The sequence below is a fragment of the Esox lucius genome, chromosome 13, assembly GCF_011004845.1.
Source record: "Esox lucius isolate fEsoLuc1 chromosome 13, fEsoLuc1.pri, whole genome shotgun sequence".
In the NCBI taxonomy this organism is placed as follows: Eukaryota; Metazoa; Chordata; class Actinopteri; order Esociformes; family Esocidae; genus Esox; species Esox lucius.
Genome location: NC_047581.1, coordinates 21,959,075 through 21,984,905, shown reverse-complemented (window position 1 = coordinate 21,984,905; position 25,831 = coordinate 21,959,075). Strand labels below are relative to the sequence as shown.

The 25,831-nt window shown below is 42.2% G+C and overlaps 1 protein-coding gene across 2 annotated transcripts in view; it reads left to right on the top strand.

Moving 5' to 3' along the window:
* Nucleotides 1–25,831, top strand: part of si:ch211-130m23.3 (LisH and SSDP domain-containing protein) — a 79,583-nt gene that overhangs the window by 11,658 nt on the left and 42,094 nt on the right. For both annotated transcript variants that reach the window (XM_010876480.5, XM_010876482.4), the window contains exon 2: nt 24,084–24,156. In XM_010876480.5, coding sequence (XP_010874782.1) covers nt 24,084–24,156 — 73 coding nt within the window. The remainder of the gene's footprint in view (nt 1–24,083; nt 24,157–25,831) is intronic.

Genomic DNA, 25,831 nt, shown 5'->3' with positions numbered 1-25,831 from the left:
CATGGACCGAAATGTTGTGAATACGGTTGGTGAGATATGATTGTAGCCAGGAAAGTATGGCTCCCTCAACACCCAAGGCTTTGAGCCTGGTGAGGAGGATCTGGTGATTGACTGTGTCGAAGGCAGCACTCCGGTCAATCAGGATAAGGATGTTGAGGGCGCCGGCATCAGCAGAGACAAGAAGGTCATTTACAACTTTGAGGAGGGCAGTTTCAGTACTGTGAAGTGGTCGGAAGCCAGATTGAAAAGGCTCAAACAGACAGTTATTGAGGAGGTAACATTGAAGTTGGGTGGCAACAGTCCTTTCCAGGGTTTTCGCAAGGAAGGGGAAGTTGGAGATGGGGCGGAAGTTATTGAAGTTGGCAGTGTCCAGAAACCTGTCAGTTTATCACGTCAGTTTACCTGTCTGTTTATTAAATCAGTCTACCTGTCAGTTTATCAAGTGAGTCTACCTGTCAGTTTATCAAGTCAGTTTCCCTGTCTGTTTAAAAGTCAGTCTACCTGTCACATTCTAGCAGGACAGGCCTGTCGTTCCAATGAGATCCAACAACCTCTATCCCTTATTTATAGAACCAACACCGGTTTGTTGTTATTGCCCTCATCAGTGTTCCTGATCACTGTCCCTATTTAAGTTCCTCCTTCCCAAGTGTTTCCTGTCGGTCATTGTTTTGAAATCCATTCCTTTTTGTAACATTGTTCAGTTCAGTTCATGTCTTGTCTGTTCATGGCTTTCCCTGCACCAGCACGGGACTCCCACATAGGCAGATCCGGGAGTAGGGAGAAGGGCGTTCTGCGCTACTGTAGTAGCTGCTGTAGGAGGACACCAGTGACCGGGACACCAGCTACAGTGGGGAGAACAAGTATTTGATATAAAGCATGTCTGTAATTTTTATCATAGGTACACTTCAACCAAAATCCAGAAAAGCACATTGTATGATTTTTAAATAATGAATTTGTATTGTATTGCATGACATAAGTATTTTATCACTTACCAACCAGTAAGAATTCCTGCTCTCACAGACCTGTTAGCTTTTCTTTAAGAAGCCCTCATGTTCTCCACTCAATACCTGTATTAACTGCACCTGTTTGAACTTGTTACCTGTATAAAAGACACACTCAATCAAACAGACTCCAACCTCTCCACAATGGCCAAGACCAGAGAGCTGTGTAAGGACATCAGGGACAAAATTGTAGACCTGCACAAGGCTGGGATGGGCTACAGGACAATAGGCAAACAGCTTGGTGAGAAGGCAACAACTGTTGGCGCAATTATTAGAAAATGGAAGAAGTTCAAGATGACGGTCAATCTCCCTCGGTCTGGGTCTCCATGCAAGATCTCACCTCGTGAACTATACACCAGGACCTGGTCAATGACCTGAAGAGAGCTGGGACCACAGTCTCAAAGAAAACCATTAGTAACACACTATGCCGTCATGGATGAAAATCCTGCAGTGCACACAAGGTCCCCCTGCTCAAGCCAGCGCATGTCCAGGTCCGTCTGAAGTTTGCCAATGACCATCTGGATGATCCATAGGAGGAATGGGAGAAGGTCATGTGGTCTGATGAGACAAAAATAGAGCTTTTTGGTCTAAACTCCACTCGCCGTGTTTGGAGGAAGAAGGATGAGTACAACCCCAAGAACACCATCCCGACCGTGAAGCATGGAGATGGAAACATCATTCTTTGGTGATGCTTTTCTGCAAAGGGGACAGGACGACTGCACTGTATTGAGGGGAGGATGGATAGGGCCATGTATCGCGAGATCTTGGCCAATAACCTCCTTCGCTCAGTAAGAGCATTGAATATGGGTCGTATCTGGGTCTTCCAGCATGACAACGACCCGAAACACACAGCCAGGGCAACTAAGGAGTGGGTCCGTAAGAAGCATCTCAAGGTCCTGGAGTGGCCTAGCCAGTCTCCAGACCTGAACCCAACAGAAAATCTTTGGAGGGAGCTGAAAGTGCGTATTGCCCAGCGACAGCCCTGAAACCTGAAGGATCTGGAGAAGGTCTGTATGGAGGAGTGGGCCAAAATTCCTGCTGCAGTGTGTGCAAACATGGTCAAGAACTAAAGGAAACGTATGATCTCTGTAATTGCAAACAAAGGTTTCTGTACCGCATATTAAGTTTGTACTTTTCTGATGTATCAAATACTTCTGTCATGCAATAAAATGCAAGTTAATTACTTAAAAATCATACAATGTGATTTTCTGGATTTTTGTTTTAGATTCCGTCAGACAGACTTCTACATGCTTTGTAAGTTGGAAAACCTGAAAGATCTGCAGTTTATCTAATACTTGTTCCTCCCCACTGTACCTGTCTGTTTAAACCAGTAGATAGATGTTGAGTGTTCAGTTAATCAGAGAGTATACTGATTCCATGTAAAACCAGAACAAAAAAATTCCATGATTTATAAGGATTATAACTGAAAGAATTTTTTGCAACAAAACGTTTTCAGCAATTCGAAGTTAGAATAGTGCCTAATGCCTGCTAGCTATAGAAGGAAATAAATCCAGAGGGGCTGATGAGCTGGACCCAGGTTTACAGCTTATCACAGGCTCCAAAACCCAGCTATATTTTCAGTGTAACATTGGTCTCAGGAGATAGAGTCATACAGTGTGGAAAGGAATGATCGAGAGAAAGAGAGGAAAAAATGTTGTGAGGAAGAAAGATACTCTGTGTGGTTGAGGTCCGATAAGGGTAGTTGGTGTCCTCGAGGACCTCATGGTCGGCTGCTTTTTAATGGCTGCTCATCAGACCCCAGTTGAAAACACATCTATCTACCCATAGTTCTGTGAGACATAACCACAGCTGATTCTCCTGGCTGAGATCCAGGTAGAACTGGGAGCTTTAGCACCCGTTAAGCTCTTGTCTCTCAGGCCAATGAAAAACATATTGCTGGTTAACTGTCCTGTCCATCTATTAAGGCTGTCTGAGCTGCTGTGTGGCAAGATTGCATCACTTTCCCGTATGCTTCACCCCTTCACATCAAACCCCATCTGCCTGACAGGCTGGCTTTATGAATAGAAGATCAGTTCAACTCTAGTAATGATTTTAGTGCTAATAGCTTGTATGCTCTCTTGAGAATTGACACAGATATGAGAGACTATAAAAGCCTTGATTGTCTAAATGTTTTGATCCACCGCTCCCTCATATTACTCTCAGATTACAAAAATCTTAAGTAAAAGAAACATGGCCCACACAGCATTTGCTGATAGCAGCTTTGACAGAAAACACTAGTAGACTGCTTTATAGCCCTACCACAGTCCTCTGTTGATCTGTATCCAGCCCTCATTGTTTCTCTCGTGTTCCCTGCTAAAGATGTACCATAGCTATCAAGGCAGATGCGTCTAACTGAGAGTCAGCCCTTCATCCATAGTCAGAACAGAGAGTCAGTGTGTCACTCAGAGACGACCCCCACACCCCATCACAGGATGCCTCGGGGTCCTTCGGATGTAACACCAGCCCCCCCGTCTCTATCAGGAGGCATGAAAGTAGAAGGGAGAAGAAAGAATAAGGAAGTGTAGGATCCTGAAAAACTTGGATCTCTCTGTTGAAAAGACAGGGGGAACGGATGACAGAGTTTATCACCTAGCACATCCCTTAGGAACCGTTCCTGTTTTAATAGACTCTCCTACTCCTACTCTGTCTCCTGGAACTTCTCACTCTGACTGTGTGTGTGTGTGTGTGTGTGTGTGTGTGTGGGTGTTTGAGAGAGAGAGTAAATTGAGAGAGTGAGTTTGAGCGTTTAAGTCTCCATGTCTCATGTTCACCATGCTGGTAGTTAGTGGTAGCGCTCGTGGTTTTGGCAGGAAGTTCTGCGTTGCCCACGGTGACACTCAATACCCAGTGTCCCTGGACTGGATGCTCCAGCACAGTTGTAACCAGAGAACCGACTGTAAGTAAAGACAGTGGGGAAACGATACCTGAGCAGCACCTTGTCCTGTAGTTTTACTTAACACGTGCACATGGGCACGCGCTCAGTCCAGAAAACATCTACTGTCATTTGTCCTGTTTGCTTCTGTGCTTCAAGTGATTTTATCCGTCATTCTTTTTTAGCATGCCGTTTCATTGTTTATTTGAATGTCTGTCAGTCTGGTCAAGGCTTTTGCTTTTTGTGTGTGCGTGTTTGTGCGCGTGTGTGTGTACACGTGCTTGTGTATGCGTGCGTGTGTGGGTGCGTGTGTGCATGTGCGTGTGTCTGCGTGCGCGTGTGTTAGTGTGACTATAGTTGGAACTCTATTTCGCAACCCCTCTGCTATACTGCTGTTGTTGTGAGCTCCAGTTATCTCTCTCTCTCTCTTTTCCTCCCTTCTCTCTCTCTCACATTATCTCTCTCTTTCAGTCCTGGTGCTTCCCCTATAGGTTGTTGGCGCTCCTTATACCAACTGCCTATTGATAAGAGGACCGCTGACTTCCAGTGGAGGATTATACATGGGGCTGTGGCCACCAATAGGCATCTGGTTCTCCCCGATCCAAGGGTCAACAAAGGTTGACTGTCTGCACATCTGTTTTTGCACTGTCCCAGATTGGTAGGGGCTGTTGGACCTGGTCTCTGGTTTGTTCTATGCTATGGGTGAATTTTCTTCTATATTTTCTTCGTTTATATTTATACCTAAGTGTAGTTTCAGTCGGTGAGGTGTGGTTTCACCTTTCGTTTGGCTTCATTTTGTGTTAGTGGCAGCTAAATTGGCAATTTGGAAGACACAGAAGAATTGTATTCTGGGCCAGGGGTCTGTGGACGTGGTGGGCATGTTAGACTGAGGGCGGAGTATGTCTACTAGGTCAGGAACCTTGAGCTGTTCGTGGGTGTTTGGGGTGTTCAGGGATTGTTGTGTTCAGCTACTGTGGAGGATGATTTGTTGTTGTGCTTTGAAAGTGGGCTTGTACATGTTGTTGGCTTGAGTGTCTGCTGTGCTGTGGCCTGTTAGAACCAATCAAGAGGTTTTAAAACTCAAACACTCTCTCCTCGTCTCCTGCAGCAGTGGATGTTGTAGGCTTGTATCCTCTGATGTTTCCTTCATCATTGATATGCAAGCGGCATCGCCCAAGCACTAGCGCAAGGTTAAGCATGTGTGACGGCCAGGCTCAGGAACTGCCTCTCTCGCTCGTTTTCTCTCTTTCCTTCCCTCTCTCCCTTTCCCTCTGTGTTTGAGTGTTGTTAGGCCACAGAGTTCTTCATTATAATCTTCCATAAATCAATCTTTCTATGCCCCTCCTCTTACATTCCAACATACATATAATTGCTACTGCACCCTGTAAAGTGCAGGGCTATATATTTCCTTTTCCGGGACCTAAATTGCTGTCAGAGAGCGCTTGTCATTTATAAGATCTACTTAAGGTTATTTCCCAATCAGGGAGAGAAGCAGACAAGGCAGGGATGACATCATAGACCGATCTCAATGCAGAGCTTGCTAACACCGTATTGTCTGACCAACATCCCTTCAACCTTTAATGTCACTGGTAGTACATGAAGAAAACAGTAATCATTCATTTAATGTGTGAGGCACAGCTCACAACCAAGGCAGTAAAACAAGAATCAGCTTAAGACTATGATTATATGCATTTCAAGTGTCCTTTTTATAATATGTTCATGTATACCATAGTCCTAATAGTATTTTTCCTATCACCATTGATATTGTTGCATATAACTGTTAGATTGAATGTAACCTACAGGTGTTAGAACAACCTTACAGACAACATCTGTCTTCACGTCTTTCTATATTAGGTGTTGTTGGTGGAAGTGTAGAATTTTGCTGTGAAATACTGTATATTGAACCCTGCTTTACATACTTTGGAACGTATTCAGACCCCATCGTTTTCTTAAACTGCAGACTGTAAGCTCTGATATGAGGGTATTTTCACCATATCGGACGAACAATTTCAAAAGTACCACACCTTTTCTTCATACTGTAGTCCTCCCCAATTTTGAGTACCGAATGTAATTTAACAAACGTTGTCATGTTTTGTACTTGGTCGGTTGTGTTTTGGATGCTTTGTTAGTCTGCAATGCATACATTTCACCAAACGCTAGGTATCTTTACTGGTGATGCTCTACCAGGCCTGTACTGCAGCCATCTTGATGATGGTAATGGTTAATACATTCATGTCTACATCCTGGAGAGTCTTCCGGATCTGTTGGACAGATTTTTTTTTTCTTCATTATGGTGAGCATATTTTGGTCATCCACTTGATAGGTCTTCCTTGGTCTTCCAGGTTGTGTGCCGTTGCTAACTCACCAGTGCTTGCTTTATTCTTCTGGTTAATGTACCAACACCTTTTCACAATCTATTGTTTTGGCTTTTTCTCTTATCAATTTATTCTGATTTATTTGCCTCACAACAGCTTGCTTGACTTGCATTGACATTTCTTTGGTCCTCATGTTGTCAGACACCTGCAATACACTCCAAATGGAAATGCAAATCCTCAAATCAAGACTTGACATTGACAGCTCTGTTGTTCATGCCTAATTCTGTAAACAAACACCCCGGCCTACTTAGAAACATGTACCAAATGTGTTGTAATTCACTTTAATATTTAATATTACTTAATTTCTTAGTCATTGTATGGTTTCAAATTGTAGTGCCGAAAAAGTAGAGCAAAATTCTTTTAGTTTTTTGTTTATTGTAAATATGTTTTAATCATTTAGGGGCAGACATTGACTTACTTTTAATGACTCCTGTTACCTTGACTGTTCATCAACTATGACTCACAGCATAGACACCAGTACATGGTGTCTTTTCAGATCATCTTGACCAACTTTAAAAAGCAGTCCAGGATCTTGAGCAGAGTGAATTCAGAAAATGTTTTCCAAGTAGTGTGTGTAGGGTTGTTCAAGGCATAATGCAATGCAGATTACCTGAAAACAGCCCTTATATGCTCTGTTGGTCCTGAGGGTTTTTCCATATTGCTATTAAACTGCTTACTTTACTTACATAATTATAACAGAGAATGTGAATATCTTGTGTTGTGACCATGGTACAATATATTTTATGAATATGTCATGCCAAGGAGTTATGTATAGTAATACCACTACGAACTTCTTTAGCATTTGTTCATAGAATCTTAAAGCGCTTCAAGAGCAATCAATAAACAAACAATATGATGTGAGTAAACTGAAGCTAAGCCTTCAAACGCAGCATCCTCTGAAGATGGACAGGGTAGGCTTATGGCTTGACTGAAGAGAGGCGGTCAGAGGAAGTCAGTAGAGGATGTTGATGATGTCGCCTGATGATCCAGTGGAGGGCAGGTCTGGGAAACTAGCCACCAGGCTCCTCTTTTATTCAGTTTGGCCCCCGACTGGATGATACCTCAGCAGCATACAAAGGCCTTTTTAGGCGCCACATACCTCAGAGTATACTGTCCATATACTGTAGCATAATTCTTCAGGCGGTATTTTAAACTGCTTACCAACTTCATTAGAGCTATAAGCAAGTGCATATTATCATGAAACATCAAAGTTTTAAGCCTGTCAGCAATCATCATTACTTGGTTTATACCCCCTGTGCTGTACCAATTTTTTTTTTATAATTCCATGGAAAATGTATAACATTCAGTCATTTAGGGAGTCTATGGCAGAAAGAGTTAAGCGGTTCTTCACTGTATCCATCCCCCCACCCTCTGTCTGTTTTTAATTGCACTTCAACTCATTTCTCTTCTATCCGGAGGATCTAGATGAGACTGGTGTTCTGACAATATGGTATTTCCCAATCTAGCTGTAGTGAGGTGGAGAATGAGGAGAGTTGCTCTAATAGAAGCAAGGCAGTCCAAGCATGAGGCTAACAGTGTATTAAACAATGCATCACAACACGTGGCTTGTTCTCGGTTTTGCTCCTCTCCACTCCGCTCCCTTGATAAAATATGCTTTCCTTCAATTGAGAGAAAGTTATTATTGTTAATTTTATGTTTTTAATAACTTGTTCTATTCTAATAATGGGCTTTGGCAATATGTTGTGTCATGTCATGCCAGTAAAATGCATTTTAATTGAATTGAGAGAGAAAATGAGCATGTGAGAGGGAAAGAGAAAACGAAAGAAAATGGCTTGGTAGTCCGTCACATTGAAACAGACCACTAAGCCGACATGTTGCCCTGGCCCTGATCACAGGCTCCTGTTTACAGCCTGGGAGAGCTTCCCCTTTCGGACCAGTTAATTATGAACAGATGATAACGCGTGTTTAGAGTTGGACTCTTGGGTAGGAACTGCTGTGATACTGACCGGCTGCCCTGTAGGGCCTGCTGCTTTTCACTGTTGTCTTTTAACCCCAGACTGAACCGGAGGCCACCAGGGCGATCTAGGCGTGAGTAATGGTAGGTTGTTAGAATAAGTGACTGTCATGGACACTGTCAGGAGGCAAGGCTACAATCCCAAGCTGACTTGAAAGAGGGTAGGTCCGTTTATCATCCCCAGCCCTTCTGCACCTCATTGTGGCTCTTTTCTCTCTGTTTCTGTGAATGGTGTCTGCCAGACCTTTGGCCTGAGTGACCCCATAAGGGGGATGCGGGATTTAGGAAGGTGGAAATAATGAAACGTAAACAGGAGGGCAGCACTGTGATGCGCCAAAGAACACAGCTCTACACAGGATATGAGCTCCATTCTCCTGACTTACCTTGGTGCACAGGACCAGTGGAGCATCTTCTGAACCTCTGCATTCCTCTCTGGCGTTTGACTGGGAAATATGCTGTTCCTGTAAGAGTCCTGCCAGTGTTCTCTGTGCACTGTAGACCATTGTTGTATCAGACGACAAACTGCTGAGAAGATTGTGATGCTTTGTTGACATAATGTACAGGAGCTCATGTATACATTGTGGCAACGCTGCCAGTGTATATAGATAAGCCTAATTGTAGTAAGTGTTTATATCATTAGACAAGTATAGGCTTGTTAGCCAACTGTGTTCACTGTGTCTGGTGTTCTCGCAGGGGGGAGGTCTGTTTTGGAGTTTTGTCTGTATCTCTGTCACGTGGCCAAGCGTTTACTGCTGACGGCTTTGACATGTTTGCTCAGAGAGAGAGGGATAAAGAGCAGTGCAAACATTGACATAGTAAAGCCGTGCCAGGACCCCTCGCTGTGGTGACAAAACTGAGAACATAGACAGATAAATGCTTCTTTCATTGTCTCTGTTCACTCAAGCATGTCCTGAGCAGGATTATGGACCGCTCTGTAAATCTTCAACAGGAAACTTTTACATCTCTCCTTAGATATATACAAAGGCCGATGAGAGTCAAGTTTATATTCCAATAGAACTGTCCTTTGTATGTTTGCCTCGAGAAGAAGCCATTAGAGAAGTCTCCGGGGGTGTGTGTATGATAATGGAGAATATAGATCTGACGTGACTATCAGCCAATTGGAAATGCATCAACGGACAGCTACAGCCAGTTTGGAATTCACTTGAGGGCCGTTACAGTCACGTAGTTACGAGAAGATCATAACCGGTTCCAAAACGTATGTAGAGCGAAACTCTACTTACGAAGCTCTGTGTGTGTGTATCACAGTGTGTGTGTGTGTGTGTTTGTGACTGAATTTCTGTGTTTTATATACATACACATTAAATATTGTTTTTCAGAAGTTCTGCCTGTTTGCTTATGTGACCACTTCACACATTTTTATGTGCTTGACAATGCCTCTATAGAGTGATATACTACTGTGCAGTGCATAGACTGCATGTTCCGTCTGATCGTTGTCTTCATCAGGTCATGATGGTGGTAGAGCAGCCTAGTGTTTCGAGCATCTGACCAGTAACATAAAGGTTGCCAGTTGAAATCCCTGAGTAAATGTGAAGTCTGTCTTTTTGTCCCTGTGCATGGCAGTTTACCCTGCCGCTCGCAGGTCGTTGCCGAAAATGAAAATGTAATAGGAAATATACAATAAGGGTCAAGTAAATATGTACAACTTTATGTCCTGTTGTTTAGTAGGGCTTGGGAGGTACACTGGACTTACTTCCTTTAGACATGTTGTCCATTAAACAACTTATTTTAGACGTGCTGTTCTTCAGACATGTTGTCCTTTAACAATGTCCTTTTGGCATGTTGTCCTTTTGGCATGTTGTCCTTTAACAATGTCCTTTAGGCATGTTGTCCTTTAACAATGTCCTTTAGGCATGTTGTCCTTTAGGCATGTTGTCCTTTAACAATGTCCTTTAGGCATGTTGTCCTTTAACAATGTCCTTTAGGCATGTTGTCCTTTAACAATGTCCTTTAGGCATGTTGTCCTTTAGGCATGTTGTCCTTTAGCCATGTTGTCCTTTAACAATGTCCTTTAGGCATGTTGTCCTTTAGGCATGTTGTCCTTTAACAATGTCCTTTAGGCATGTTGTCCTTTAACAATGTCCTTTAGGCATGTTGTCCTTTAACAATGTCCTTTTGGCATGTTGTCCTTTTGGCATGTTGTCCTTTTGGCATGTTGTCCTTTAGGCATGTTGTCCTTTAACAATGTCCTTTAGGCATTTTGTCCTTTAGGCATGTTGTCCTTTTGGCATGTTGTCCTTTAACAATGTCCTTTAGGCATGTTGTCCTTTAACGATTTCCTTTAGGCATGTTGTCCATTTATCTTTTCTTTTAGACACACTGTCCCTTTATATGGTTATGTCCTTGGGGCATAATATTGTCCCGTGGTGGGGTAAGGAGAGAGTTCCTGACCAGCATGTTAGTGTTGTTTTTTCACTAGCTACATCATCAGTCCTTTCCTTCATGCTCTGCCCTGACCTTGCCTCACCTACCTTACCCTCATCATTAATCATTCACTGTTTCTCAGTATATACTTAATATTATCAGCACACATCTTACTTTTTTATCTGCTTCATCTTCTCTATGTTTTCCTTGTTCAGTTTATAACTCATTGCTCGCCATTTTTGTGTGAGTCACTATAGAAATTGTGTAACAGGTTTAGTCTGTTTTATTCGTTTGTGTGTGTGTGTGTGTGTGTGTGTGTGTGTGTGTGTGGGAGGGAGAGAGAGAGGGAGAAAGAGATTTTCAATAAGGCCTTTCCTAATGTGGCTGTAGTGATGAGGAGAATGAGGGGAATTGCTCTAATAGAAGAAAGGTAGACTGTGCAGGAGACTAATGATGCATTCAGCAATGTATCACAACACTAGGCTTGTTCTCTGGTTGTTCTGCTGCTCTCCACTGCTCCATTAAGACAATATACAATCGAATGAAATGAGAGAGGACGTTAGGCAAAGTTGCATTCAGACAGATTAAACACTGGGGTGATGTGGGCCTGGGAAAATACCTTCTCAAACACTATGTTTCTCTGTAACATCTATTAGCCATATTTATCATTATAATTTTTTACAGTATAGGCCTTCAATAAATTCTGTGGTTTTTGTTGTTGTGCAACCCTCCCTCTATTATATTAATTATTCATCATGTCATGGCAATTCTGGACTAACAGAACACAGCTGAGATAATGTTTCTGCTTTTTCATGAAGCCAAAGAAAAAACATGTTAAGTAAACCATACACTTGCATGCACAATTACTACTTTCCACTGAACATTTGACAAAAAAACCTGCTTAAGCCTACTTGAAGAGCAGTGTAGATATAAAGTGGTAATGTTTTCCAAAAACAAAACATCCAATCAAAATTAAGATTAAAAGATGTCAACCGAAAGTATGGGTTTCAACTGGGATATGACTCTTTGTGCCCGTTTCGCGGACACATTAAGCCTACTCCGGGGCTTAAGAATCCCGGTCATCGGAGATTCTTCATTCTGTGTTCGTGCATCCGGGCCCTATAGTGTGGAAAAAGTCAATTGAAACTCTTTAACAGAGTTATGGTGATAGAATGCCATTATAGGGTCCCTGAACTGTACTTAGAAAAACATTACTATGAACTTAATTATTTTCACAGTGACGTACCTTAAATAAGTGCACCAAGGTAGAACATTTTGCTGTTGACAATGGCTATTACTCTAATGAGCTCAACCCTAACCATGAAACCTGGCCTACCAATTGGTTATTGTGTTTCCTCACTATTTGGTAGGCTAGGCCTTCCTTTAAAAGTTTCTTCTGTGAACCTTCAGTACATGTGGTTTTGGTTGCAGAATTATAAAACTCAAGCAGGAGTACATACACTACAAAAGGCAAATAATTTATGTAAAATGAAATCTAAATATGCATTAGTGGGTCGGCAGATGCCTCGGTGGTCAAGGCTGTTGCCAGTGAACTATTGGTTGCTAGTTCTTGTTCCAAAATTTTTTCGTCTGTCGTTGTGCCCTTGAGGTAGGCACTTAACCCAAATTGCTTTTTTTAGTCTCTTTGGATTGGAGCACTGGCTAAAAGACTAAAATGAAAAATGTAATTATGATGTTGGCCGTGGTCTTCAATTATTATTTTGATATAATTCAAAATATTTCCCTTTCATTTATTTAGAAGACTTTATGATGTGTTTGACCTGAAATAAGATTAGTTTATTCTTGGTTGAAAATATGTATATAGAGTATGTCTTATTTTCTCCTAAGCATTGAGGGTGATTTCAGAATAGTAGACATTATATTTGTATTCAAATTCACAACCCCCTATCTTTACAAGACTTTGGAATGCACAAATAAAACACTTCCATTTGGTCTGGTGCTGAATCTTTAATATGGCATCTTCATAACAAATCTGGAGACAGTTGTGTGACAATACAAGCTCTTCGAGCCATGAGATATGATGGAGTGAAATGTGTCATTTGACACAACCTACTCTGTAATGGACAGCATTCATTCATTTTCCAACATACAGGTTATACAAATAAATATACCCCAAGGATAATAATGAAAGGTTTCATTTAGAAACATATAACTTTATTTCTTGATACTTATGTTGATCTTTTGTGGAATTGCCCGAGACTCTTAGCTTTCATTTGACCCCAAATGTAATGTCTTCTGATGAACATGGTCTTAGTGCTCACATGGCGTTTTACATATTGTGATTGTTTATTGTGCGGTGTCCCTGCACTCTTCTTCTGACATAATTTTTCTGTCCATCAGACAGAGCCGTTTTCTGGCAGAGGATGTTCCTCTCTAATTAATGAAGTCCAGTCATTTACCGTTTTTAATGGCACATAAAGCCCTTTTGCTGGGCTCTGATTAATCACACAAAGTGTTTGGTCAGGCAGTACTCCATCCTCACCCTGTTCATCCTTTCATTGCTTCTCCGCTTTCCTTTATAGCCTGATACCCATCATATTTCTTTTTTGCACAGCAAAAAAAAAATCGTATTTTGCTGTGCAATCTGAAATTTAAATTAGGTACACGTTTAGTATTTTAGCTTGAATACCTCAAATATATTCCAGTGTGTTACCAAATTTCTTTGTGCTAATAGTGAGACATGATAGTGTTGATGTCAACATTTTTAATGCACTGTTTTCATTTCTATAGTTTTTTTTCTGCCATACATACACCTTTTGACTAGACTGTACGAATGTCATCCCTCTTACCTTCTTCCTGCTCTCACTCAAATGTATACAGGCATGGAAATTACAGTTTTCCATACTACTGGAATACCATATACCCCGATCAGCAATAACATTATGACCACCTGCCTAATATTGTGTAGGTCCCACTTTTGCCTTCAAAACAGCCCTGACCTGTCGAGGCATGGACTCCACTAGACCTCTGAAGGTGTGCTGTGGTATCTGGCCCCAAGACGTTAGCAGCAGATCCTTTAAGTCCTGTAAGTTGCAAGGTGGGGCCTCAATGGATTGGACATGTTTGTCCGGCACATCCCACAGATGCTTGATTGGATTGAGATCTGGGGAATTTGGGGGCCAAGTTTGTTCCTCAAACCATTAGTGAACCAGTTTTGCTTTGTGACAGGGCACACGCACCCGGCCATTCATGTGATGTAAAAGAAAACGTGATTCCTCATGCCAGGCCACCTTCATCCACTGCTCCATGGTCCAGTTCTGATACTCACGTGCCCATTGTAGACGCACCCTGACGGGTCTGCAGCTACGCAGCCCCATACAAAACAAACTGCGATCCAATGTGTGTTCTGACACCTTTCTAACAGGACCAGCATTCACTTTTCAGCAATTTGAGTTATAGTAGCTCATCTGTTGGATCGGACCACACGGGCCAGCCTTCACTCCCCACGTACATCAATGAGTCTTGGCCGCCCACGACCCTGTTGCCAGTTCACCGCTTTTCCTTCCTTAGACCACTTCTGATAGGTACTGACCACTGCAGACCGGGACCACCCCACAATGGCTGTAGTTTTGGAGATGCTCTGACCCAGTCGTCTAGCCATCAAAATTTGGCCCTTGTCAAAGTCGCTCAGATCCTTACGCTTGCCCATTTTTCCTGCTTCTAACACATGAACTCTGAGGACGGAAAGTTCAGTCGCTGCCTTATATATCCCACCCACTGACAGGTGCCATGATAACGAGATTATCAGTGTTATTCACTTCACCTGTCAGTGGTCATAATGTTTTGGCTGATGGGTGTATATTTAGCTCTGTTTTAAGTGAGAAAGGGAATAGCCTTGTCTTCCTTGCTGTTTGTTAGTGTAGGTTTGTGTTCATCTGCGGAAGAACATATCAGGGTGCCTGGCCAGACCAGCGCTTGTTATGTCAGATCTCTGACTGTTATTAAAGTTTCCAGACATCTAGTGTTTTCATCCTGGGGCTCACCCACAAACCCCTTCCTTCAGACCATCTTCTCTCTCTCATCCCCTTCATCCTCTCTCCAGATTCTTTAATCTCTGTTGCAAATCTGTGGACAATTAACTGTTGCTATTCCCAGATTACTGGATCCTCCTTTTAGAGGCTGTACTTGTACTAAGGACTCTGTTGTCATACTCTTACTGTACTTTCTCATATTACCCCCAAAAAAGTACTTGGGTAATGGCTGTGTATTTGAGTCAGTGTTTTTGATTTATTTTCCAAATATGCCAATATTTTCTAAGTACATTACAGGAACAAATAAATACATTTTTATATAATCTTTCTATATACTTTCTTGAAATGTATATGAAAGTATTGCAGGTATAGATATTTTTAAACATGTTGGCAGGTCTGTAATTGTATCACATTGACTGATCAGCTTATTTCCTGGACAGAGTCAAAAGGTAGCTGTTTGACCTTATGTTTGACCTTAGATTTTGAATGAGTTAGATCATGATGTTTTAATTCCAATGCAGTTGAAACGTCACGCTGTACCGCTTCCATCTGATCTCTGATTGGTCAAATGTCAGGGTATGTGGGAAGGTTTCATTGGCTGATATTGTAGTTTAACATCACAGGCCCTGGTGTGGAGACCTGCCCAAATTCTTCCTCATGGTTAGAGCATCTGATCAGTTACCAAAAAATCACTGGAACAAGTCCCGGGAGTGACAAGTTGAAGAATGGTGTTCTGTGCCTGAGCAAGAGAGTTAACCCTAATTGCTCCCTGTGTGCTCACAGTGGCTGCTCACAGTGGCTGCTCACAGCACTCCAAATTGGTGGGGTTGGGTTAAATGAAGATGCTAAATCTCAGTTGGAAGTTATGTGCTAACTGATAAATAACCCCTTTTTCCTTTCCTCTGTCAGTGCTCCTTAGTGACGAAAGGAAAATGGGGAATCAGCAGCATTTCATCTCCCTGACTTCATCCTTCTTCTAGCCTTTTACTCCTGCTGTACTGCTCTAGTCTCATAGGAGCACACTACCAATGTAAGACTTTAATTAAATGTGTCAGAGGACAACAGTTGAATTTGAAGGAGAAAGGGGTCAGGTACAGGCGCCCCCTGGCAGACATGCACTTCTGACAACGAGACAAAGGGCTTGTTTGCATTACGGGAGAGAGAGTAAAACGCTAGATAGACTTAACACTTGATCCTGTTTCAGTCACCATTCAACATGATTCATGTAAAGTGGTGCTCGTTGGCTTAACCCATTGGTCATGGTAGCACATTGCTGTGTTGAACAAAGAACAGAAGTATTTCAGTGTGGCTTCAATCGGGTAAACCTTTTGTGCCTGAGCGTATTACAACCTAAATGGGGTTTCTTTCGTGAATGTCTAATAGCTCCTGTTGATGTTACTCTATATTAACAGATGAGGCCAAATAAACCTTTTGAAGAGTTTATTAAGTCATACTAAGAGCTTTTTGTGCATTTACTTTCTTTATCCCACACAGTCCATTGACCCAGACTAACCCTGCACAACATTCAGACATTTTAAGCTTCAGACTTTATTTCTGCTCAATGCTCTGAGGTACTGTTGTCAAGGAGAAGCTCAAATGAGCAACAGGAATGTATTTGGTCATTTTAATGTGATTCATAGGTATAATGGTGAATAGACAGGGGCACATGTATTTGATTTATAGGTGAATTGAGGAACAGAAAGGTTAACTGTAATGTGATTTATAGTCAAATTAAAGAATCGACAGGCCAATTATTATTTGATGTATAGTTAAATTGAGTAACTGACAAGGCAGTTTTAATTTTATTTATAGGTATATTGGAAAATAGACAGGGTAAATTCTGTTTGATTTATCGATAAATTAAATAACAGACAGGGCCATTTTCATGTGATTTATAGGTATATTGAGGAACTGACAGGGTAATTTGTATTTGATTTATAAGTAAACTGAGGAATAGGCATGTTCATATTATTGTGATTTAGGGGTAAATTGAAGAATACATTGGGCAAATGTAATGTGATTTGTTGATATATTGAGGAACAGACTGGGCAATTTTAATAGATTCCAAAGTATATTTTTGCCAAGCCTCAGCGTATTTAAACCTAGGGTTTTTAGGTCATTCATTTTTCTCCTCTATTCCTGTTCTCTTTCCTTTAATCTCACCTCATCTGTTTCAGTTCTCCCTTGTTTCTTCTCATCTCTTCATAGTTCTCTATTAGTTCCTTCTTATGTCTCACCTTCTCTACGATCCTGCTTTAATCTCCTCTCATCATTTTCCCCCTTTTCCTGTTTCCCAGCCATCGTGTGTTTTCAGGCCACACAGTTGTTATTGATTACCCACCACATTTCACATGGTGACAACTGAGTAAGCGGGAGTCTGTTCAACAGGGACATGAAAACTGTGGGTGATACAGCCCAGACAGAAAGATTTTCAGACAGACAAGATCTTCTGCACCCCTGAGATCTAACAGTAGCAAAAAAAATAAAACAACAACTCTTCAAATAAGGTCCAGGTGCCAGCAAGCAAGTTTATTTATATAGCACAATTCATATATCGAAGCAATTCAATGTGCTTTACAAAGAAAAATATATGAAAACAATAACATAAAAACAAATACTCAAATGAAAACATCAAAGCAAATGAATACATCATAATAATACAAAAATACAATAAGAAAACAGTGGGAAGCTATAAGGCTAACAATAAAAAGTGGGAAGCTATAAGGCTGAACAGTGTGGTTAAGTTTAAGTGCTCAGTCATAGACACCTGAGAAGTGTTTTTAACCTGGATTTAAAGATTGATACGTTTGGGGTACGTCTAAGATCTTCTTCGTTTATTCCAGTTTCGTACAGCATAAGTGCTAAATGCAGCTTCTCCATGTTTAGCCAGGACAACAAACATAAATTGCAGCTAGAAAGTATTTCCCTAAAACAAATAATTACTCCTACCTTAGGTGTAAAAAGGTAGGTGTAATTATTTACACCTACCTAATTATTTACACTTACTGGCCTAAACAATAATAACAACAGAAGAGTTCAACTATAATGTGAAGGACTGTAGAGTCAAGGCGAGAAGCCATCTAAAAGCCATTCGATGTTGCAGGTTTTCCCACTTAAAATGTCTGTCATTTTTATCATAGGTACTCTTCAATTGTGAGTGACGGAATCTAAAACAAAAATCCAGAAAATCACAATGTATGATTTTTAAATAATGAATTTGCTTTTTATTGCATGACATAAGTATTTGGTACATCAGAAAAGCAGAACTTAATATTTGGTACAGAAACCTTTGTTTGCAATTATAGGGATCATACGTTTCCTGTAGTTCTTGACCAGATTTGCACACACTGCAGCAGAGATTTTGGCCCACTCCTCCATACAGACCTTCTATCGCTGGGCAATACGGACTTTCAGCTCCCTCCAAAGATTTTCTGTTGGGTTCAGGTCTGGAGACTGGCTAGGCCACTCCAGGACCTTGAGATGCTTCTTACTGAATCACTCCTTAGTTGCCGTGGCTGTGTGTTTTGGGTCGTTGTCATGCTGGAAGACCCTGCCACAACCCATCTTCAATGCTCTTACTGAGGGAAGGAGGTTGTTGGCCAAGATCTTGCGATACATGGCCCCATCCATCCTCCCCTCAATAAGGTGCAGTCGTCCTGTCCCCTTTGCAGAAAAGCATCCCCAAAGAATGATGTTTCCACCTCCATGCTTCATGGTTGGGATGGTGTTCTTGGGTTTGTACTCATCCTTCTTCTTTAATCCATGACGGCGTAGTGTGTTACTAATGGTTTTCTTTTAGACTGTGGTCCCAGCTCTCTTCAGGTCATTGACCAGGTCCTGCCGTGTAGTTCTGGGCTGATCCCTCACCTTCCTCATGATCATTGATGGCCTACGAGATGAGATCTTGCATGGAGCCCCAGACCGAGGGAGACTGACCAATTTTATCCCTGAGGTCCTTACACAGCTCTCTGGTCTTGGTCATTGTGGAGAGGTTGGAGTCTGTTTGATTGAGTGTGTGGACAGGTGTCTTTAATACAGGTAATAAGTTCAAACAGGTGCAGTTAATACAGGTAATGAGTGGAGAACAGGAGGGTTTCTTAAAGAAAAACTAACAGGTCTGTGAGAGCCGGAATTCTTACTGGTTGGTAGGTGATCAAATTCTTATGTCATGCAATAAAATGCAAATTAATTATTTAAAAATCATACAATGTGATTTTCTGGATAGATTCAGTCTCTCACAGTTGAAGTGTACCTATGATAAAAATGACAGACCTCTACATGCTTTGTAAGTAGGAAAACCTGCAAAATCGTCAGTGTATCAAATACTTGTTCTCCCCACTGTAGTTAACATATCATAATTCAGAAAAGATCTGTTAAATTTCACAACCACTGAAAGGAAAGCGATCCTCAAACCTTTCATAAATAAGCCCTCATCTACAGAGAGATTAACCCAGAGAAGACTGTTTTAAGCCAGATGGTTTCGGGACTCCCAAACCCAAATACATCCCTCAGAGGGAAACAAGATAGACCCAACAAATTATTGAGAAAATGAAAAGGGGAACTACAACTCTGTTTCCCAAAAAAGTTGGGACACTGAGAATAAAACTAGAATGCAATGATGTGCAAATCATTTATCCCTATATTTAATTGAAAATAGTAGAAAGACAACATATCAAATATTGAAACTGAGAATTGTTTTTCTTTTTGAAGAAATACATGCCCATTTTTTATGTGATGCCAGGGACAGGTTTCAGAACGACAAACGTTTTGTCCTTGCTGTACACTTAGAGCTGTTCTATGGTAACGAGAGACAGAATCCTGTGGCCTGGGAGAGCTGCAGACCCTTAGCAGTAGCCTTGCTTCCTCTCCTGTCGTCTTCGCTCCTTGTAACATAGAGGGTTCATCAGAATGATCAGGACGGGCCTCCTCTAACCCCAAATGCCCAGCCTGACCTTGTTTTCAGGACAGAGAAACAAGAGCAATTAATAGGAACAGGTGCATGCATTGTTTGTCAGCTGGTTCTCACCAGCCAGGCTGGGCTTGTCTACAGTGTCCGCAAAGTGGTCAAGGGAAACTTTTACAGAAATCTTAAAACAAAGTTTTCTCTTGTTATTCATTATATCTTTTTTACACTTGCTTGTAAACTAAAGTTTCCCATGCCATAAAAATGTATTGGAACTGGCCCAGTTTACTTCCGGCCGTCAACAGGCTACAGCACAATGGGGCATGGAATGTGTTCAATCCCAATATGCCGTAGGACAACAGGCTGCAGCACAAGGGGGCATGGAATGGGTTCAGACCCAATAAGCCGTTGGACAATAGGCTGCAGAACATGGGGGCATGGAACAGGTTCAGACCCAATACGCCGTTGGACAACAGGCTGCAGAACAATGCAGCATGGAACGGGTTCAGACCCAATACGCCGTTGGACAACAGGCTGCTGAACAATGGGCCATGGAACGGGTTCAGACCCAATATGCCGTTGGACAACAGGCTGCAGAACAATGGGGCATGGAACGGTTTCAGACCCAATATGCCGTTGGACAACAGGCTGCAGAACAATGGGGCATGGAACGGGTTCAGACCTAATACGCCGTTGGACAACAGGCTGCAGAACAATGGGGCATGGAATGGGTTCGGACCCGCTACGCTGTTGGACAACAGGCTGCAGAACAATGGGGCATGGAACGGGTTCAGACCCAATATGCCGTTGGACAATAGGCTGCAGAGACTTTGAATATGTACCGCTGGTATTGTGAAAAATGTCAAACGCTTTGTCAGGACAGTTTTTTTTCTATTAACATTGTCCCTGTAAAAGTCACCAACCTTTCTATGCTTAAGAACCCTTCCCAAGCTTCTTCTGCTCTCCAGCCTATCTCATACATTCATCAAAAAACACAGAGAGTGAGACAAATTTAAAGAAGTGACGAGTGAGAAAAGTAGAGACGTAGTTGTGAGCATCTGGAGAGGTAGAGCGATGTGGGAGAGTCTGGAAAGGTAAAGAGGGTGTCTGGAGTGATGGAGAGAGTCTTGAGAGGTAAAGAGCGGTAGCGTGAGAGAGGCTGGAGAGGTAGAGAGAGAGTATGGAGAGGAAAAGAGGAGTAGAGAGAGAGTCTGGAGAGGTAAGAGAGGTAGAGAGAGTCTGGAGAGGTAAGAGAGGTAGAGAGAGGGTCTGGAGAGGTAAGCGAGGTAGAGAGAGTCAGGAGAGGTAAGAGAGGTAGAGAGAGTCTGGAGAGGTAAGAGAGGTAGAGAGAGAGAATGGAGAGGAAAAGAGGAGTAGAGAGAGAGTCTGGAGAGGTAAGAGAGGTAGAGAGAGTCTGGAGAGGTAAGAGAGGTAGAGAGAGTCTGGAGAGGTAAGAGAGGTAGAGAGAGAGTCTGGAGAGGAAAAGAGAGGTAGAGAGAGTCTGGAGAGGGGTGCAGTCCATCATCTTCAGACAGGTAGACAAGAGGCGTCTGGAGGGTTTATTTTTATCCCAGTCAGGAGACGTTAGTCTGGACTGAGGCGCTGCTGCACCACTGAGGTGCCTCAAGGCACATACCGACAGGATGAGGCCCAAATGGCAGCATGTTCTCTTTGTTAGTGAACTATCTTTCACCTGGATATACATGGCTCTGCTGTATAGTGGACTATGACGGCAATAGGGTGCCATTTGAAACTTAGAGTCAAAAATAAAACGTTCATAGTGTTGACTGATTGGTTGATTTAAAACTAAAACAGTTATACACTCACCTAAAGGATTATTAGGAACACCTGTTCAATTTCTCATTAATGCAATTATCTAATCAACCAATCACATGGCAGTTGCTTCAATGCATTTAGGGGTGTGGTCCTGGTCAAGACAATCTCCTGAACTCCAAACTGAATGTCAGAATTGGAAAGAAAGGTGATTTAAGCAATTTTGAGCGTGGCATGGTTGTTGGTGCCAGACGGGCCGGTCTGAGTATTTCACAATCTGCTCAGTTACTGGGATTTTCATGCACAACCATTTCTAGGGTTTACAAAGAATGGTGTGAAAAGGGAAAAACATCCAGTATGCGGCAGTCCTGTGGGCGAAAATGCCTTGTTGATGCTAGAGGTCAGAGGAGAATGGGCCGACTGATTCAAGCTGATAGAAGAGCAACTTTGACTGAAATAACCACTCGTTACAACCGAGGTATGCAGCAAAGCATTTGTGAAGCCACAACATGCACAACCTTGAGGCGGATGGGCTACAACAGCAGAAGACCCCACCGGGTACCACTCATCTCCACTACAAATAGGAAAAAGAGGCTACAATTTGCACAAGCTCACCAAAATTGGACAGTTGAAGACTGGAAGAATGTGGCCTGGTCTGATGAGTCTCGATTTCTGTTGAGACATTCAGATGGTAGAGTCAGAATTTGGCGTAAACCGAATGAGAACATGGATCCATCATGCCTTGTTACCACTGTGTAGGCTGGTGGTGGTGTTGTAATGGTGTGGGGGATGTTTTCTTGGCACACTTTAGGCCCCTTAGTGCCAATTGGGCATGGTTTAAATGCCACGGCCTACCTGAGCATTGTTTCTGACCAAGTCCATCCCTTTATGACCACCATGTACCCATCCTCTGATGGCTACTTCCAGCAGGATAATGCACCCTGTAACAAAGTTCGAATCATTTCAAATTGGTTTCTTGAACATGACAATGAGTTCACTGTACTGAAATGGCCCCCACAGTCACCAGATCTCAACCCAATAGAGCATCTTTGGGATGTGGTGGAACAGGAGCTTCGTGCCCTGGATGTGCATCCCACAAATCTCCATCAACTGCAAGATGCTATCCTATCAATATGGGCCAACATTTCTAAAGAATGCTTTCAGCACCTTGTTGAATCAATGCCACGTAGAGTTAAGGCAGTTCTGAAGGCGAAAGGGGGTCAAACACAGTATTAGTATGGTGTTCCTAATAATTCTTCAGGTGAGTGTAGATGGGCATGGCATTGCTAAAGAGTGACAACATGTTGTTGCTGTTTGTATTATTGTTTCGCAATCTTTAAATCCATCAAAAAACATTGATAACAGTGATATTGAATAATGAAATAGAAGTACAATACATTAGCCAATATTTGCGTCCCCGTTAGTGACTATTTAGAACCTTTATGTAACACCTAGCAACCCTATGTTCAATGGCTGCACAGTTGAACATTTTAGATTTTTGGAGGTCTGGGTAATATGCATTGTTGCTCTGTTCCATGACATTAAAATGTAATGGACGTTGTTGTTGAATTCTGACATTTAGTGTGACCCGTCAGCCACAAGCCTCTTAACCTCTTCCCCAGGCTATTGCACACAGCACGTATCATCTGGGAAAGCAACCAAACCTGGCCTTTTAGACAAAGCTATTGAGGCTGAATTTCTGATTGGCTAAAGAAGGCCAAGTTTGACGGCGTGTTCTACGAGACCTTCCACGAATTTGGGAGGACTGACATTTTTTATTTTTTCGGGAGGGAGATTTCTAGGCTCTAGACCGTGTTTCACTGGTTCTGTAACTCCCAGACCCAGTCATTACTGTTAAGAGACTGACTGATCTAGCATTAATCCCTGACCTGATCAATGGATGTATTTTATCTGTGGATCAGGTAGACTGCCTTCTTGTCTGCCCTCCAAGTTAGTTTGATCAACAGAGCAGTACAGAGTAGAGAATCAATTAATTAATCAAGTGTGTAATGAATTCCCAGCGTGAGAAAAGCACTGTGTTTTGGGAGGTATTGAAAGCCTGGGGTAAAACAGAAGCTTTTCCAGTGTGTTCACTTGATGCCAACTTATCTCAGCATGCTTTTTGTTCTTTTTGCTGTGTGTTTTCAGATTTAGGATAGTCTTTCCTGCTTACTGGATGAGACTCCTATGGACTGAGGTTTGAGCTATGAAATCAGCTAGGACAGACTGTGTTTTCCTGGCAGTGTTGTTAACGGCTATACGGTTGACTCTTACTGTAGCCAAACAGTTACCTGCTAACTAAATAGATGCACTTTACGTTAACTGCTCATCAATAGATGCACTATACATAAACTTTGCTGTTGTATATTGACAATACCTCAGAAAACACTATAAGATTCCTTATTGCTCTTATAAACCACTTACAGATGCAATTAGATTAGTTGGTGATGTCATACCAGTGGTATATGGTGTCATATAGCATGGCCATCAGCCAATCATCATTCATGATTCAATCCATCCAATTTATAAGAGACTGTGTACCATGGGTAAGACAAAAAATACTTTTGACTGTGCTAATTGCATTGGTAACAATAATTGTACCTCTGGGGTTTATGAAATATTGGCAGTATACCATGATTGTCTTGAGCCTGCCTAATAACAGCCCTTTGCCATGGCATTTTGAGCATACTGTGTATTTTTGTCATCTTTACATTCTGAGAATGTGTTCTTTAAATATTGGTGAATGTGTGGCTCCACTACTCTTCTCTAGTAACGGCCTTCCTGAAATGTCCTCCTGTTTCTCTGTCCAGGCTCGCTCTCTATGTGTATGAGTATCTGCTTCACGTCGGGGCACAGAAGTCAGCACAGACCTTCCTCTCAGAGGTATGTTTCTGTGTGTGTGTCTGTGGGTCTGTGTCTGTGGGTCTGTGTCTGTGTGAATGTGAGTGGGTGTGTGTGTGTCTGTGTGTGTGAGAGAGTGTGTATGTGTGAGAGAGTGTGTATGTGTGAGAGAGTGTGTATGTGTGAGAGAGTGTGTATGTGTGAGAGAGTGTGTATGTGTAAGAGAGTGTGTGTGTGTAAGAGAGAGTGTGTGTGTGTGAGAGTGTGTGTGTGTGTGTGAGAGAGAGTGTGTGTGTGAGAGAGAGTGTGTGTGTGTGAGAGAGAGTGTGTGTGTGTGAGAGAGAGTGTGTGTGTGTGTGAGAGAGAGTGTGTGTGTGTGTGAGAGAGTGTGTGTGTGTGTGTGTGAGAGAGTGTTTGTGTGTGTGTGTGTGTGAGTGTGTGTGTGAGAGAGAGTGTGTGTGTGAGATGTGAGAGTGTGTGAGATGTGTGTCTGTGTGCTGATTCTCCTTCCAATGCAGTGTCCAGTGTGTTGTTAGTTGAATTATAGCACCGTGCTGAGCTGGCAGAGTGAGAACAGCAAGCCAACACACATGCAGACAAGGGTTCAGCATTTAGCCTTCATTTACAGCAGCCGTGACCACAGTTTGATGAAAAAACACTGTTGTAATCAAGAACTTTTACTGGAGCTATAAAAGTCTGTCAGGGTTTTTTTTGGGTCCTGGTAATACTTTAATAAAATATGATATTTGAAAATGCATGGGAAGTTCAAAGAAATGTTGAGTAATATTATGAAAGAAAAACTATGACACGTTGTTTCTGAGAGTCTCAGCTTTTCTATTTTTCTAGGTTTAGCCATTATATAGTGACTCCTTCTTTGTGAACCAAGCCAAATCTTTTTCCAAATTTTTTCTTTTTCATTTTTTTTATTCAGGCATCCCAACATGTGGTAAACCAGGGAGTTACGATACACCAGCTACATCTAAACTGGTTTGAAATACCAAACAAAATTACTGTAAATAAAAATTCAAAAGAAGGAAAGGAAAAAATAATATATAGGGTAAATACTCTTGATGCCCCCCCCCCCCCCCCCCATGGACACCAAAACAAACCCTTCCTCTCTACCGACTGATGCCGTATCACCAGGTCAGTGTTGGAAATGAAAGGACAGGAGATGGATGCGGTGGGCAGGGTGTGCGAGTTGAAAGCATTAGCAGGGAGGGGGACGTGTATAAACACAGCACAACATTACCCACCATGGCTCCTAGTGGGGTAGAGAGCAGGAGAGGAACATAGCTCTAATGAGCTGTTATCCAGACCGTAGAGCTGCCTTTACCACACACATCTGTAGAGCCCCACAGAGACCTCCAGAGTGAGACCCAACACAACCACAACTCCACCTCAGGTAGGCCACATACAGGCAGGCCGCTGGCTCCACTGCTGAGGGAAAATACGCTGGATGGGTTGGGCCTACTGTTCTCTGTTCACACTGTCAATATGTCACACTGGTGACTAAAGGATGTTGTTTGTTTCCTAAGTAGAGATGGAGAGACTGACAGAGAGTTTTTTTTTTCAGGAGGAAGGTGGGGGAGTTGCTGTAGACCTTGTACAACAGGGTGATATCTCACCCAAAGCCAATCTAAACAATACCAGTCAACCCGTCCTATACAGTTTCCTTAGACTCTACACCCATATTCTGTCACATGATTTTACTGTGTGT